At 42.2% G+C, this 18,387-nt stretch overlaps 1 protein-coding gene across 3 annotated transcripts in view; it reads right to left on the bottom strand.

The window, feature by feature from the left end:
• PTPN9 (protein tyrosine phosphatase non-receptor type 9) overlaps positions 1-18,387 on the bottom strand; it is a 191,501-nt gene that overhangs the window by 30,892 nt on the left and 142,222 nt on the right. The window contains exons 6-8 of one of the 3 annotated variants that reach the window (XM_036349563.1): positions 4,146-4,256; positions 284-350; positions 22-169 (exon numbers count right to left, since the gene is read on the bottom strand). In XM_036349563.1, coding sequence (XP_036205456.1) covers positions 22-169; positions 284-350; positions 4,146-4,256 — 326 coding nt within the window. Of the gene's footprint in view, positions 1-21; positions 351-4,145; positions 4,257-18,387 lie in introns of all 3 variants that reach the window. The other 2 variants (XM_036349553.1, XM_036349572.1) reach the window with 2 other exon arrangements.

The raw sequence follows: 18,387 nt of genomic DNA on the forward strand, positions 1-18,387 counted from the left end.
TCAAACCTTTTTCCTACTTACATGGAACAGTGGAAAGTGCCAACAGGGTTCTCACGACGAATGTCTTCATATTCCTCATATATTCCCCGCTTTTGCCTGGTGCTAACATAATTCATCAGCTCTTGGATAGTCATGGCATGAGGACCTGGAACATGCACTGAGTCCCAGTCTAAAGCAGGAGGGAGGGAGAACAAGATGATCTCATCGAAGGGATCCGGGTGGCCATTCATCTGGGGTAGGAATTGGAAATTCCAAGTGGCGAGGTCCATTTTGACGTACCCACCCAGGTTTTCTGGAAGGCACTCTCTGGGCAGGTGCTGGGTAACCTCAGATGTCTTTAATATCTGAATCTGGAAGGCCAGAAAGAACCATGTGAGTATGTGTATGTCTGTGTGTGTGGGGGGTGGGGTGGTGGGGGATGGGGGGTGAGACAAATAATGAAGATAAAGAACAAATGTGGCCCTAGTCGGTTTGGCTTGATGGATAGAGCATTGGCCTGTGCACTGAAGGGTTCCAGGTTCGATTCTGGTCAAGGGCACATGCCGGGTTGCGGGATCAATCCCCATCAGGAGGCATGTAGGAGGCAGCCAATCAATGATTCTCTCTCGTCATTGATGTTTCTATCTCTCTCTCCCTCTCCCTTCCTCTCTGAAATCAATAAAAAATATTTTTCTAAAAAGGAACAAATGTGCTTCAGGGACACAAAGTACAGCACAGGGAATATAGTCAATAATATTGTAATAATTATGTATGGTACGAGGTAGGCACTTAAATTATGGGGGTGGAGGGGGCAGTTACACTGTAAATTGTGATTGTCTAACCAATATGCTGTACACCTAAAACTAATATAAAATAATATTAGGTTTGGAGAACAGGATGAAATTTACTTGCAATATTTAGTATACTTGTAAAAATACACTGTACTTCATCTGTCTGGGATTGAAGTCTTTTGAATTTCCCAGAGAATGTATATCAAATTTCCAGAAGGTATAGCAAATTCACTCCTGAAAATAGGTGCTCTATTATATACCTTCTAAAAGGAAGGTATAGTGAACAAAGGCGTTATTTTATGCTATTAACAAGGCTTCCCAGTAACATCTGCTGAGGGTATTCATCTTTTGACTACCAAGAATGACTAGGTAGTGGTTATTTTTGTCAACTTTATACTAAGCCTGCTATAATTTACTTTATTCATAGCTTTGTATGAATATTCTTAGAGATAGGTTTCTATGAAAGTAACATAAGACAAGTCACCCATACACAGGGTAGCCCAGGGAAAATGCTGGGGAAGTCAGCACAATACCTAATTCTGCTGTCTGCTGGAACCCAGCCATACTGGACAATATTAGCCTAGTTGGTTATTCTTGAAATCCATGTGGAATGAAGGTGCTGACCTCTCTTGCTATTGCATTTTTCTGGAATGCCCTCTTTCCCTCCTCAGCCTCTTCAAGGACAGCTTATAGCTCATGAATCACATCTGCCCAGGCAATGTTCTCCTGCATGCTCCTGCAGAGCCATGCTCCTCTCTCTGCACTTGTCTGTCTCTGTCCCCAGCAGGACCATGAACTCCTCTAAGATAAGGACTGTCTTCAGCAATTTTTCATTCCCAAGGCCCAGAGCCTAGATTGTAAAGGTCCTCAATATATTTTGAGTTTATACACGCATTTATGTTTGAATATAAAAGTGTAAAAACTTGCCTAAGGAGTCTTCTCAAAGAGTTATATTAGGCAAGATCTCCCTTACTCTGAGTCATTAGGTCCCTAAGTAGTTCCATAGAAGCAAATCAGTTTCCCCTTGCCAACTCAAGTCACCTCAACTATAAAGACCTGCATTGTTATTATTCATATAACCTCATAATCCTATACTACAAAAATCTCTGATAACATCCCACAACAACTTTATTATCTTAAATCCAATTGTGTCAATGTTTCATATGCCCTTTCTTTCAAGGGTAGAAATGACTGAGTGAATTAGTAAAACCATAATCTTTGAGTCCTGGAACACTCACAGAATAATGGAATTAAGATAACACTTTTGAAGTTAGGAAGCAACAAGCTGTTTTAAAAGAAAATGCCATACCCCGGCCGGTTTGGCTCAGTGGATAGAGGGTTTGCCCAGGCACTGAAGAAAAATGCCAGAAATTTAGGTAGAAAGAGACATAGTGAAATATTCTTCTCTGCCCCCTTGGTGGTCTAGGACTGAATGGTATTTCTTGTTGAACAAAGTCAAACACCTGTTCAACTAATGCAATTATATTATACACTAGAGGCCCGGTGCACAAAAATTTGTGCACTGGGAGGGCGGGGGGCGGGGTCCCTCAGCCTGGCCTGTGCCCTCTCGCAGTCTGGGACCCCTCGGGGGATGTCCACCTGCTGGCGTAGGCCCACTCCCCAGGGGATTAGGCCTAAGCTGGCAGTCAGACATCCCTCTGGCAGCCCAGGAGCCCTCGGGGGATGTCCACCTGCTGACTTAGGCCCGATCCCCAGGGGATCAGGCCTAAGCTGGCAGTCAGACATCCCTCTGGCAGCCCGGCAGCCCTCGGGGGATGTCCACTTGCCAGCGGGGAGCAGGTCTAAGCTGCAGTCGGACATCCTTAGCGCTGCTGAGGAGGTGGGAGAGGTTCCCGTCACCACCGCTGTGCTGGCAGCCATCAGCCTGGCTTGTGGCTGAGCAGAGCTCCCCCTATGGGAGCGCACTGACCACCAGGGGGTAGCTCCTGCATTGAGAGTCTGCCCCTGGTGGTCAGTGTCTGTCATAGTGACCAGTCGTTCTGCTGTTAGGGTCAATTTGCATATTACCCTTTTATTATATAGGATAGAGACCTGGTGCACAGGTGGGGGCCGGCTGGTTTGCCCCAAAGGGTGTCCTGGATCAGGGTGGGGGTCCTGCTGGAGTGCCTGGCCAGCCTGGGTGAGGGGCTGAGGGCCCTTTTCAGGCTGGCCATAGCCCCTTCAGGGTGTGTGTGTGTGTTGGGGGGGGGGGGTCCCACTGGGGTGCCTGGCCAGCCTGGATGAGGGGCTGATGGCTGTTTGCAGGCTGGCCACAGCCCCTTCAGGGTGGGGGTTCCCACTGGGGTGCATGGCCAGCCTGGGTAAGGGGCTGATGACTGTTTGAAGGCTGTTAAAGCCCCCCAGAGGGGACCCTCACCCAATGGGGGTGTGGCCAGCCTGGGTGAGAGGCTGATGGCTGTTTGCAGGCTGGACAAGCCCCGCAGCGACCCAAGCTCCCAGCCTCTCCTTTTTTTTTTTTTTTTTTCAGCACCTCTGTGAGCAGAGACCAGGCCGGCTGGAAGCAGCTATCTGGGATTTATTTTCCTCTATAATTGAAACTTTGTAGCCTTGAGCACAGCCCACGGCAGGCCAGGGCCAGCAGGAAGCTTGGCTTCCTCCATTACCAGGGCAACCCAAGCCTCCTGCTCGCTCCAGTTCCGTGGCCACCAGCCGCTATCTTGGTTGGGTGAATTTGCATAGTTGCTCTGATTGGCTGGTGGGCGTGGCTTGTGGGCATAGTGGAGGTATGGTCAATTTGCATGCTTCTCTTTTATTAGATAGGATTGTTAAATATTAAAAGTCTGTATAGTACTAGGCTAAATTTTGGTAGTAGCTATCCCTAAGTTACTCAGTGAACACACTTCTTCAGTACTATTTTTATGCAAAATGCTATGATGGGAGAGTGTCCAGTTACTAACTTCAAAGGAACTTGTAATGCAGTGGGAGAGCCAGCTTGTACTGAGCCAAGAAAGAATAAAGCAGAGCCCTAGTCAGTTTGACTCAGTGGATAGAGTATAAGCCCATGGACTGTAGGGTCTCAGGTTCGATTCCAGTCAAGGTCACATACCTCGGTTGCAGGCTCTATCCCCAAGTCGGGGTGCATGTGTGAGGCAACCAATCGATGTGTCTCTCTCACATCAATGTTTCTTTCTCTCTCAATCTCTCTCCTTCCTTTCCACTCTCTCTAAAAATCAATATCGGGTGAAGACTAACAACAAAAAAAGAATAAAGCAGAGAATACACTGACAAAAGCAGAAAGCGCTCTGGAAGACAAGACAACAGGAATTTTTTTTGAAGGTAGAAAACTGGCAGGTTTCAACAGCAGAGATGGAAATCTCTATCCACCCCAAATAAAATAAAGCTAGCTTGCCTTACCCTCTCCCGGACTTTGTCCTTCAGGAGGAGGCTGATGATGGAATAGGGCACTCGGAACCATATGGGTGCTCCCACAATCAGCACTTTCTTCAAACGGGCTGGAAATGCCCCCTGTGGAAAACATGAGAATTTCAAGATACCAATCAGGGCACTGCAAGAGAGGCAAATGGAACCTGTGGCTGTTCAAGCCCAGGTTTTCTGCTCTTCCACCCATTCGTACCCAGCAGGGGAAGTCGACAGTGTAATTCAATTTTCACTTGAGTAGCTGAAGAAAAAGTGGTTTAAAAGAAATAAATTAAAAACTGATTTACCTTTAAAAGTATTGATGTTATGTTCTTGTAGACATAAGCTGTGGATCAAAAACTATGCTGACTTTTCTTATCAGCAAACATGTGTGCATCCTTAAGTTCTGCTTATTGAAATTTTAAGGAAAAAAATAGATCATGGATAAACTGAATATGAAAGAAACATTTCTCTCATAATTTTTCTTTTATTCTGGTATCTGTGTATTGATTAAATTTATTTTTTACCCAACTCTTCATCTATTTATGTATTCATTTACTTAATCAATAAATATGATCTAGAGGGCCCAAGGGCAAATGAGATCTAAAAGAAAAGGAGACACTGCACAAAGCATAAGAACAGAAAGCAATGACCCTAATCCCACAGCTCTCAATTTCTTTTAGTTTCTCTATATTCCAGCCCTTCTCTTAGGCAGGGACACCATGTAATATTGGCAATCTAACTGGAAAGAAATTATTTCCAATGAATCAAAAATAAGAGGAAACATAGCTAAATATCTGCTACCACTCTCTCCCCATTGTTTTTCAAAAGACTGAGTCTCAATTTGACACATCACTCTCTGGCTACTCTTCAGTTCTACTAATTTTGGGGTCTGCAAACATTCCCTATAAATATACAGCATCCAGAACAAAATTCTCCAAAGGCCTCTTCATTAAAGTTTGAGAAATCACCTTTCATCTCCTCCCTCAAAGATGCAAAAAATTAATAGGGGAACTTACATGCATATATGCATAGCCCATGGACACAGACAATAGTGGGGTGAAGGCCTGGGAAGGGCAGGTGTGGAGTGGAGGAGGTGAATGGGAACACATTAAAACAAACAATCAAAGGGGACATTTGTCATACTATCAACAATAAAGATTAAAAAAACAAGATGCAACAACTTATTTCAGGGCCTAAATATAAATAGCTAAGGCCCCTTTAACTGCCAGATCAAAAATCAATCTCAAGAAACACCTATTCTTCCACAAAATGATAAATAGAAAGTAGAAGCCATTACCTCTGCTTCCTCAAAGCAATGAACTACAGACTGAGACCTAGTTCAGCAAAATTACTTTTTGGCACCCAAGTATACTGTGGATGGACAGTAAATTAGTAACACTGTCTAGAAGGCATTTGGCTTTATATATGTCCTTACAAATGTGTATATACTTTGATCGGGTAATTCCATTTCTGAGACTATTCTAAGAAAATAATGAGAAACACAAAGATTTATAAATAAAAAAATTTACTGTACTTTTATTTTTGATAGTAAAAAAATAATACTTTAAAACTGAAAAGAACATATGTCTGAAAATGGGTAGTGGTTAACAAAAACGGTATATCTTTTTAAAAGATTGTTATATAACCTTTAAAATGAACATTTGAAAGCCTTTTTAAAACTGGAAAATGTTCACAATAAAACTTAAACAAGATCAAAATTATGATCTTAATTTTGTTTAAAAAATGACACACATATACACTAATAGAAAAAAAGATTATAAAAAATTATATCTAAAGCTAAATAGAGTTTATCTCTGATAAGTGTGATCATAAGTAGTCTTAATTCTTTATGTTTTATTTTCTATGATACTCTGTATTACTTTTACTTTTTACAATCTTATTAAGAATGATTAGAGTCCTTGTTCCAGTAATTCTACCTCTAGAAATTAACTTCAAGCAAATTACTTAATGTGCATACAAAAATCCTATCTAGGTAAAGAGTGTCGAGAGAACCAAGATGGTGGCATAGGTTAACGCCGGAGTTTGCTGCTTTGAACAACTACTTCAAAAGTGAAACTAAAAGACGGAAGGGACATCACCCAGAACCACAGGAACGCTGGCTGAGTGGAAGTCCTACAACTAGGAGGAAAGAGAAACGCATACGGACACTCAGAGGAGGCGCAGTGCTGAAGTCAAGTTCTGAGGTGCGTAGTGCGCGGTTGGCGTTTTCAATCGGGAGGGAGTCGCAGACTCTGAGCTCCAGATACCGGCGAGTCTTTAGTGACCCAGACTCAAACCGGAGAAGCCGGACTGTCTGGCTTCAGTCAGAGCGAGTGCAGCTTTCTCTGCGAGCTTTGCAGTGGGTGCTGGGACTCAGAGAGGCAGAGCCCCTGGGGACAGGACTGAGAGCCGCCATAACTGCTCTCTCCGGCCCACCCTGTTGATCCTGTGCGACCCGCCCCGCCCAAGCCCTGCACACAGGCATTTGCCGGATAGCCTCAGGCAAAGGCTAGATTAGCACCTCCCTAGAGGACAGAAGTTCTCTCACTGCTGACACAGCTGATTCTCATAGCCACCTGGCCTGGAGGTCAAACCCTCCCTGGTATTAGCTACAACAATCAAGGTTTAATTATAAGATTGCGAACAAAGACCACTAGGGGGTGCACCAAGGAAGCATAACAAAATGTGGAGACAAAGAAACAGGACAAAATTGTCAATGGAAGATATAGAGTTCAGAACCACACTTTTAAGGTCTCTCAAGAACTGTTTAGAAGCCGCCGATAAACTTAATGAGATCTACAAGAAAACTAATGAGACCCTCGATGTTATATTGGGGAACCAACTAGAAATTAAGCATACACGGACTGAAATAACGAATATTATACAGACTCCCGACAGCAGACCAGAGGAGCACAAGAATCAAGTCAATGATTTGAAATGCGAGGAAGCAAAAAACACCCAACCGGAAAAGCAAAATGAAAAAAGACTCCAAAAATGCGAGGATAGTGTAAGGAGCCTCTGAAACAGCTTCAAGTGTACCAACATCAGAATTATAGGGGTGCCAGAAGATGAGAGAGAGCAAGATATTGAAAACCTATTCGAAGAAATAATGACAGAAAACTTCCCCCACCTGGTGAAAGAAATGGACTTACAGGTCCAAGAAGCATGGAGAACCCTAAACAAAAGGAATCCAAAGAGGACCACACCAAGACACATCATAATTAAAATGCCAAGAGCAAAAGATAAAGAGAGAATCTTAAAAACAGCAAGAGAAAGAAACTCAGTTACCTACAAGGGAATACCCATACGACTGTCAGCTGATTTCTCTACAGAAACTTTGCAGGCCAGAGGGAGTGGCAAGAAATATTCAAAGTGATGAATAGCAAAAACCTACAACCAAGATTACTTTATCCAGCAAAGCTATCATTCAGAATTGAAGGTCAGATAAAGAGCTTCATAGATAAGGAAAAGCTAAAGGAGTTCATCACCACCAAACCAGGATTATATGAAATGCTGAAAGGTATCCTTTAAGAAGAGGAAGAGGAAGAAAAAGGTAAAGATACAAATTATGAACAACAAATATGCATCTATCAACAAGTGAATCTAAGAATCAAGTGAATAAATAATCTGATGAACAGAATGAACTGTTGATTATAATAGAATCAGGGACATAGAAAGGGAATGGACTGACTATTCTTGGTGGGGAAAGGGGTGTGGGAGATGCGGGAAGAGACTGGACAAAAATCGTGCACCTATGGATGAGGACAGTGGGTGGGGAGTGAGGGTGGAGGTTGGGGTGGGAACTGGGAGGAGGGGAGTTATGGGGGGGGAAAAGAGGAACAAATGTAATAATCTGAACAATAAAGATGTAATTAAAAAAAAATCCTATCTAATAAAAGGGTAATATGCAAATTAACCGCTACTCCATCACAAAGATGGTGGAGCCCATAGCCACAAGATGGCAGTGCCCAGTCCTTTCAACCCCACCAGAGTCCCCCAGTCCCGGGGGGTGGGGGGTGGCCACTGATAGTGGGCAGCATGAGTGGCCTGGCAGAATGCTTGCTTCATTGCCACACCTGGCTCGGGCCGGCCCCCTGGAGCTGGAGTGGACACGGAAAGGGACAGAGGGGCCAGCCCGCAGCCTTCGTGGCCAAGCACAGGCCTAGAGAGGAGATGGCAGGCCTGCCTCCCACAGAAGCAGCACAGGTCCCTCCTGCCTCCCACAGAATCGGCTCAGGTCCCTCCCAGATCCCCTGGGAGCTGTGTGGCTCCCTCCCAGCTCCTACAGAATGAATGCGGGTCCCTCCTGCCTCCCTTGGAAGCAGCATGGCTCCCAGCAGCATGCTGTGGTACCCGCTGGCTCCCGTGGAAGTGGCAGGCAACCTACTAAGCACGATATCACGCGATGGTCTACTAGTCTGGATATAAAAATGTTTGTTGAAAATTTATTATAAAAAAGTTTTAATTTGACAACATAGAAATAGTTAAATAATTTGTAGTAAATACAGGAAAGACTATTATTCAGCAATTACAGTGTTCATAAAATAAAGTTGATGAAGCTTATTGTGTAGAAAAATTGTATGAACATAACTAAGACCATATTGAAAAACTTCTAGAAGAAAGTGATACACCAAAATGTCAACAGAGATTATTTCTACATGATAGTATTAAAGGTAATATTTTTTTCTTAACACCTTTCGTACTGCTCACAAGCTTTCTTGTGTTTCGCGTGCCATCTGTTAAGGACCGCTCACGAGTTTTCTCGTTTTTCACGCGCCATCTGTTATGGACCTTAGATGTCAACACATTGTCTTGTCCACACCGAATGAAGCGATCTCATTGGTGGAAACCGTGCAGGTCAATCTACGAAAAACTATATAATTGCAGGAACCCATAAAGCATTGCAGTTACATTGTATTTTGGTCATTCAAATAGTCTTCGTCTTCAAGTTCCAGGCGCTTTTAGAAATGCCCTCTCTCAGAAAAAGGAAGGAAACCAACGAAACTGATACACTTCCTTTCGTGTTGTTTCATTCTAAGGAAAACGATGAAATGGACAAAAAAAGTAGTGCTGTACCTTATAAACCGTGGACTTTTCAATTCATTTAGAGTGTACAACGTCCTCAATCCACAAGCAAAAATGAAGTATAAACAGTTTCTGCTATTGGTGGCGAGAGACTGGATAACGGATGACAAGGTTATCCAGAACCAGAAGGCTCTCCAGAACCAGAGACAAATCTGTCCAGCCCTTCCCCTGGGGGTGCAAGGAGAGCACCTCGTAAATATCCACCCAAAAGGTTGCAGGTGATATGAAGTAGCATGAACCTACATGTATTCCAGCGAGTGGAAAGAAAAAATTTCCTACGAGAGCCTTCAGAGTTTGTGCCGCCCATGGAAAAAGGAGCGAATCTAGATATTTATCTAAATTTTGTTTGGTCCCTCTTCATAGAGGAAAATGTTTTACGCAGTACCATATGTTAAAAATGTACTAGGAACTTAAATTGTTTAACTTTTTTTGTAAATAAAAATGTTATAATTATTGAAAAACAACACCTAAAGTGCACTATGATCTGTAGTTATGATGATTTAAATAATGTGCAGTTTGCCCAAAAACGTGCGGTCCCTGGCGTATGTCTTAGAGATTTCTATGCAGTACGAAATGTGTTAATGTAAATTATTCTGGGTTGTCCAAAATTTTCTATAATAAAATTTTTCTAACTACAATGGTAGTTAGAAGTATAAAGGATAAATATGAAAAAATTGACCATCCTATAAATGATAATAGCATAAAAGTATAATGGTAAAAATCTAATTTATAACAGTGCTTGTGCACACACCCTATTTGTCTCTCTCACTTTCCTTGTAGCCCACTAGTCTTAGAATAAAGATGATTTATCCTTGATGTATGCCATGTTTTTATAAATACATGTACATATTTTTAAATCCAGGAATAAAATTCATAAAAAACACGCAAGATAAATAATTTTAGAACTTTATTGAAAGAAATAACAAAATTATTTTCTTAAAAAGCAGAGCATTTCGGCCCCTAGCCAGTTTGGATCAGTGGATAGAGCATTGGCCTGTGGACATAAGGGCCCCAGGTTTGATTGCCATCAAGAGCATGTACATCTGTTGCAGGCTCCTCCCTAGCCTGGGCTCTGGTCAGGACCCGTGCAGGAGGCAACCATTGATGTGTTTCTTTCACATCGATATTTCTCTGTCTTTTCCTTCCACTCTCTCTAAAAATCAATGCAAAAATATCCTCGGGTGAGGATTAAAAAAATAAAAGCAGAGAGAATATTCAGCTGAGAGACAGTTTGCAGCCGGGAAAGGCGGAGGACTCCCGGAGAAAGGGGATGATTGGAGACTGTGGCTGGAATCTCTCCCGGAGCGCCGGCTCACCTGCAGAAACCATGCCATCTTGAGTGGCTGTTATTGGAAGTGTATACATCCAAAGACCCGGCATCCAGATATCGGCTGCTAACCCGGAAACACCGGATCTGGTACAGCGCGACTACGTGGAGCCCTGCTTCTCTTCATGGAAAGGTCAGATTTCGCCTGAAGGTGCGGTTTGCAATTCAGGTTGGGGAAAGGAACGTGCGCGGGGAGGTCTGCACCCCACAAAGTCCGCGGCCTTTGGGGCCAGCGTGATCCGCGAGTGTGGAAGGGCTCCCACAGGGCTGCTGGCAGAAGGGAACACTAAAAATAAGCCCATAGCTGGACTGGATGCAAAAAGGCAACCTTGGATTTTGCCAGTGTGCCGGCTGCTTGGTGCCAGGGGAGAGAGGGCGTGCGGAGGAGACTGCGCACAGAGCTGGAAGGTGGAGGGTTGCGAATTCATGCAACTTCTCAGGCTCTTGTTTTATTCGCTTCCCCTTAAATCTTTGAGTTTGATTATTAAACCCAGTGCATGGGATTGCCGAGTTGGGGACACTTGCGGAGACTGCAGGGGAAAGTTGTTTTTGTGGAACCTGGGAAACAGAGCAGGGAGTAAGGATTAAAGAACCAGCTCTGGGCAGTGGACTTTCCCAAACCAGTTTAAAGTACAATAGAGAAAATAAACCCTAACTACTGGATAGAGAGTACTTATAGCCTCAAAGGTCAATCCAGACACACTGCCACCCAGAGGCAGAGCCACGAACTGACTCTTCTGTAAACACAAATAAAGGCAGTCTGGGAAACAAATATGGCCTGCTTTAAAATCAGGACTGTGGTTTACAACATGGAGGAACAGTGTATCGCAGGGAAATTCAACACCCTCCTGAATACCTGGCAGGACTAAGGCATGCCAGACAGAAGAGTAGAAGAACTGAAGGACCTTCACTACTGCACATTTTTATTTTATTTTTTCTATTCTTTTTTCACCTTTTAATTAAGAAACCAATTTTTTTCTTTTTTCATCACCTGATTTTACCCTTTTAATTACTACATTTTTATTTTTAACCAGTATTATTACTACTACCATTTTTAAAGTGTCATTTTATTTTCTCTTTATTGTGTTGTACATTCTATTTTCATTGTTCCTTTAGCATCATTTTCCCCTACCTCAATTTTACCTTTATGCCAAAACTCTCTTCCTCACTTTTCCCCTTTTGTTGTCCTGTTTCTCTTATCCTATTCCTGCTTTAGATTTCCCCTATTGCTTCTTTTTACCCCCTATCAAAATTTTACCCTACTTATATATCCAATTTCCAATCCCCTGCTCTAAATCCATATACACCTCTCCCTTATCTATCTTCACTATCCAAATTTTTTTTCTCTTTCTGTTGTTTCGTTTGCTTGATTGTTGAGTATATTGGGTTTTTTTATGCTTGTTAGTGAGGTTGTTTTGCTTTTTCTTTTTAGTTTTCTGTTGTTTTTTTTTTCTTTTTTCTTTCTTTTCCGGTTATTTTTGTGCTTCTGTTTTCCCTCACCTCACTTGATATTAGTGGTTGTCTGTAGTTTGTATTCACCTCCAGGGATCTGTTGCTGGAATTTGTTGGGATTAGTGGCGGGTCTATCGGAGTTTTCTCCCCATATAAATAGTCTCGCCCCCTCTTCTATTTCATTCTCTCTCTTTTCTCTCTTACTTTTTTCCCCCTCCCTTTTTCCAATTTCATTTTGCACTCCATTTTTTCCTTTTTCTCTTCTTTCTTCCTTATCCTCTAATTCTCTTTGCTCAGGTGGTCACCTTTATTTGGGGTTATTAATATCATGAATACAATTGTGTTCAGTGCCTTGTACATTGTGCCTTGTTGTGTTGTATTTTGTGCCTTTAAATCAACGCAGCAGAGAGAGAACTACATAACCAAACACCTGGAGAAGAGAGATCGTGGGGAGACCAAGAACCAGCCCGCATAAGAAAGAAAAACAGGCATACCAGGAAAGGAAGTAAACGAAATGGAGGCAAGAGAGGCAAGCAACCTGTCAGAGAAAGAATTCAGAGAATTGGTCATAAGGTGGATGAAAAGAATGGAAGACAAATGCAACAATATGTGTAAGAACCAAGAGGAAATGAAGAAAAACCAAGAAGAAATGAAAAATGACATCACTGCTATAAAGAACACAATAGAAAGCATCAACACTACAAGCAGAGGACAGTATCAGTGAGCTAGAAGACAAGGTAGGAAAAAATACCGAAGCAGAGCAGCTTCTAGAAAAAAAAATTAAAAAGCAGGAGAGCCAAAACCGGTTTGGCTCAGTGGATAGAGCGTCGGCCTGCGGACTGAAAGGTCCCAGGTTCGATCCGGTCAAGGGCATGTACCTGGGTTGTGGGCACATCCCCAGTGGGAGATGTGCAGGAGGCAGCTGATCGATGTTTCTCTCTCATCGATGTTTCTAACTCTCTACCTCTCTCCCTTCCTCTCTGTGAAAAATCAATAAAATATATTTTAAAAAATAAAATAAAATATATATTAAAAAAAAAAAGTAGGAGGGGAGCCTAAGAGAACTCTGGGACAACATGAAACCAAACAACATCCGCATAATAGGGGTGCCAGAAGGAGAAGAAACTGAGCAAGGAATAGAAAAACTACTTGAAAAAATGACAGAAAACTTCCCTGATATAGGGAAGAAAAAACTCATACAAATCCAAGAAGCTTACAGAGTCCCAAACAAAATGAACCCCAAAAGACCAACACCAAGGCACATTATAATTAAATGGCAAACACCAACAACAAAGCAAGAATCTTAAAAGCAGCCAGAGAGAGACAGAAGGTCACCTACAAAGGAGCCCCCATCAGACTAGCGACTGATTTCTCAACAGAAACACATCAGGCAAGAAGGGAATGGAATGAAATATATAAAGTCATGCAAAGGAAGGGTCTGAATCCAAGAATACTATACCCAGCAAGGTTATCAATCAAAATTGAGGGTGAAATCAGGTGCTTCACAGAAAAAAAAGGACTCCGGGAGTTTATTACCACCAAACCAGCAATGCAAGAAATGCTAAAGGGTATGCTGTAAAAAGAAAAAATAGGAAATAAAGAAGGAACACAAGGGTAAAGAATAAAAATGGCGACTAACAAGTATCCATCAATAATCACTTTAAATGTAAATGGATTAAATGCCCCAATCAAAAGACATAGGGTAACTGAGTGGATAAGAAAACATGACCCATCTATCTGCTGTCTACAGGAAACCCACCTCAGAAAAAAAGACACACACAGACTGATGGTGAAAGGATGGAAAAAGGTTTTTCAGGCGAATGGAAATGAAAAAAAAGCCGGGGTAGCAATACTTATATCTGACAAATTAGATCTCAAATTGAAGGACATAAAAAGAGATAAAGAAGGCCATTTCATAATACTAAAGGGAGCAATCCAACAAGAAGAAATAACTCTGGTAAACATATACGCACCCAATATAGGAGTACCCAAATACATAAGAAATCTTCTGGAGGAGATCAAGGGAGAGATTGACAGCAATACAATCATAGTAAGGGACTTTAACACCCCATTATCACCATTGGACAAGTCCTCTAAACAAAAAATCAGCAAAGAAACATCAATCCTAAATGACTCACTAGATCAGATGGAATTAATTGACCTCTTCAGAACATTTCACCCCAAAGCCACAGAATATACATTCTTCTCAAGTGCACATGGGTCATTTTCAAAGATAGACCATATATTGGGTCACAGACAAAGTCTCTTCAAATTCAAGAATATTGCCGAAACCAGTTTGGCTCAGGGGATAGAGCGTCAGCCTGCGGACTGAAAGGTCCCCGGTTCGATTCTGGTCAAGGGCATGTACCTGGGTTGCAGTCACATCCCCAGTACGAGATGTGCAGGAGGCAGCTGATCGATGTTTCTCTCTCATCGATGTTTCGAACTCTCTATCTCCCTCCCTTCTTCTATATGAAAAATCAATAAAATATATTTTTTTTAAAAAAGAATATTTAAATCATATCAAACATCTTCTCAGATCACAATGGCATAAAACTGGAAATCAACTACAATAAAAACAATCCAAAAAAATCAAACACACGGAGACTAAATAGCACGCAATTAAACAATGACTGGGTTACCAAAGAGATCAAAGAAAAAATATAAAACATCGTGGCAACAAATGACAATGAAAACACAACAATCCAAAACCTATGGGACACAGCGAAAGCAGTCTTGAGAGGGAAGTTCATACTTCTATAAGCCTACTGCAAGAAACAAGAAACAATGAGAATAAATTACCTAACCCTACAACTCAAAAGAGTTAGAAAGAGAGCAACAAGAAAAGCCCAGTGTAAGCAGAAGGAAGGAAATAATAAAGACCATAGAGACCAAAAAAACAATACAAAAGATCAACAAAACCGCCCTTACCACTTTGGCTCAGTGGACAGAGTGCCGGTCTGCGGACCGAAGGGTCCCAGGTTCGATTCCGGTCAAGTGCATGTACCTTGGTTGCGGGCACATCCCCAGTAGGGGGTGTTTAGGAGGCAGCTAATTGATGTTTCTCTCTCATCGATGTTTCTAACTCTCTATTCCTCTCTCTTCCTCTATGTAAAAAATTAATGAAATATATTTTTTAAAAAATGATCAACAAAACCAAGAGCTGGTTCTTTGAAAGGATAAACAAGATTGATGAACCTCTAGCCAGGCTCACCAAGAAACAAAGAGAGAGGACCCAAATAAACAAAATCAGAAATGAAAGAGGAGAAATAACAATGGACCCCACAGAAATAAAAAGGATTGTTAGAAAATACTATGAACAAATCTACTCCAACAAACTAGACAACCTGGAGGAAATGGACATATTCTTAGAAAAATACAACCTTCCAAAACTTAATCAGGAAGAATCTAAAAATCTCAATAGGCCAATAACTATGGAAGAAATTGAAGCAGTCATTAAAAAATTCCCAGCAAACAAAAGCCCAGGGCCAGACAGCTTCACAGGGGAGTTTTACCAAACATTCAAGGAAGAACTAAAACTTATCCTCCTCAGACTATTCCAAAAAATTCAAGAGGAAGGAGCACTTCCCAGCTGGTTCTGTGAAGCCAGCATCACCCTAATAACAAAACAAGATAAAGACAACACAATGAAAGAGAATTACAGGCCAATATCCCTCATGAACATAGATGCCAAAATCCTCAATAAAATCCTAGCAAATCGGATCCAGCAGTAAATCAGAAAGATCATACACCATGACCAAGTTGGATTTATCCCAGGGATGCAAGTATGGTACAATATCCGTAAATCAATAAACATCACATAAACAAAATGAGAGATAAAAATCACATAATCATATCAATTGATGCAGAAAAAGCATTTGACAAAATCCGACACCCTTTCTTTTTTTTAAAAAAATATATTTTATTGATTTTTTACAGAGAGGAAGGGAGAGAGATAGAGAGTTAGAAACATCGATGAGAGAGAAACATCGATCAGCTACCTCCTGCACATCTCCTACTGGGGATGTGCCCACAACCCAGGTACATGCCCTTGACCGGAATCGAACCTGGGACCTTTCAGTCCGCAGGCCGACGCTCTATCCACTGAGCCAAACCGGTTTCGGCCCAACACCCTTTCTTGATAAAAACCCTCAGCAAGATAGGAATAGAAGGATCATACCTCAATATAAGGGCATGTACCTTGGTTGCGGGCACATCCCCAGTGGGGTGTGTGCAGGAGGCAGCTGATCGATGTTTCTCTCTCATCGATGTTTCTAACTCTCTATCTCTCTCCTTTACTCTCTGTAAAAAAAATCAATAAAATATATTAAAAAATACTTAAAAAAAAAAAAAGGGCAATGGACCTAGATACACTTTTCGACAGAGGACATACAGAAGGCCGAAAGACATATGAAAACATGCTCAAAGTCACTAATTATATGAGAGATGCAAATCAAAATGACAATGCGGTATCATCTCACACCTGTCAGAATGGCTATCATCAACAAATCAACAAACAACAAGTGCGGGAGAGGATGTGGAGAAAAAGGAACCCTTCTGCACTGCTGGTGGGAATGCAGACTGGTGCAGCCACTGTGGAGAACAGTATGGAGTTTCCTCAAAAAACTAAAAATGGAACTCCCATTCGACCCAGTGATCCCACTTCTAGGAATATATCCCAAGAAGCCAGAAACACCAATCAGAAAGGATATATGCACCCCTATGTTCATAGCAGCACAATTCACCATAGCTAAGATTTGGAAACAGCCTAAGTGCCCATCAACAGATGAGTGGATTAAAAAACTGTGGTACATCTACACAATGGAATGCTACGCTGTGGTAAAAAAGAAGGAACTCTTGCCTTTTGTAACAGCATGGATGGAACTGAAGAGCATTATGCTAAGTGAAATAAGCCAGTCAGAGAAAGATAAATACCTCATGATTTCACTCATTTGTGGAATATAGAGAACAACATAGACTGATGAACAGGGACAGATCCAAAGACAGAGAAACAGCTATCAGACTATTAATCCCCAGAGGGAAAGTACGGGAGGGAGGGGGCAAGGGGAAGAGATCAACCAAAGGACTTGTATGCATGCATATAAGCTAAACCAATGGACATGGACAACAGGGGGATGAGAGCATGAGTGGTGAGGGGGGAGAGGATGGGGGTTTAATGGGGGGGGGATGAGGACACATTTGTTATACCTTAACTAATAAAGAATTTTTTTTAAAAATAAAAAAAATAAAAAATGTCAATAACCAACACACACACACAAAGCAGAGCATTTCAGAATGGAAAAAGATGGCACTGCAAAGTTGTCAATCCTGACTGGCTGGCATGGGTCAGTGGTTGAGTGTCAATATATGAACCAGGATGTCATGGTTTGATTCCTAGTCAGGGCACATTCCCGGGTTGTGGCTCAATCTCCTGTAGGGGGCATGCAGAGGCAGCCGATTAATGTTTCTCATCACTGATGTTTCTATCTTTCTCTCCCTTCCTCTCTGAGAGCAATAAAAATATATTTTAAAAAAAGATGTCAATCCTCTCTAAATTAATTTATTAATTATTTATCTATAATAAAAGCGTAATATACAAATAGACCAAACAACCGAAGAACAGAACGACCGCTCGGACAACCTTCCAGATGACCATACTATGACACCCACTGGTGCCAGGCCAGCCAAGGTGGGTGCAATGCGATTGGTCGGGGGCCTGGCATCACCCCATGATCGCCCTGCAGAGGGAGGCCCAGGCAACCGGCCAGCAAGGCAATCGATCAATCGGAGGGCTCCACGATTGTCCCAAAGAGGGAGGCCCAGGATACTGGCCAGCGGGGTAATTGATCAATTGGGGGGCTCCATGATCGCCTCAAAGAGGGAGGCCCAGGCTACCCAGTGGTGGTGCTGTGGCAGGTGGGCAGGGCCTCCCTCTGCAGGGGTGATCCATTGGAGTCCCGGCCAGGTGGGCAGGGCCTACCTCTTTGGGGTGATCGATCACGGGGCTCCCAGACTGTGAGAGGGCACAGGCTGGGCTGAGGGATCCCCCCATGAAGTGCACAAATTTCATGCATCAGGCCTCTAGTATTCAAATAAAATCCCAAAGTGTCTTATTTCTCAAAACTTGACTGAATGACTCTAAAGTTCTTCTAATCAAAAGATGACACTTAAAAAATTTTTTTCTCATCAAATTTATAATTTTGAAAAAGTTACCTCTGGGGAATTGCCGGAAGCCGGTCCATCCTTGCTGCTTGACACAGTCGCTGCAGGAAAGAAACATCTGCACAGCATATGTTTCAAGGGACCTGGCGCATATAGCATACTGTTCTTAATATGTTTGCTCCCCTTAGCGCTATGTGTTTTAACCAAGGT

The sequence above is a fragment of the Myotis myotis genome, unplaced genomic scaffold (assembly GCF_014108235.1).
Source record: "Myotis myotis isolate mMyoMyo1 unplaced genomic scaffold, mMyoMyo1.p scaffold_m19_p_1, whole genome shotgun sequence".
Lineage (NCBI taxonomy): Eukaryota > Metazoa > Chordata > Mammalia > Chiroptera > Vespertilionidae > Myotis > Myotis myotis.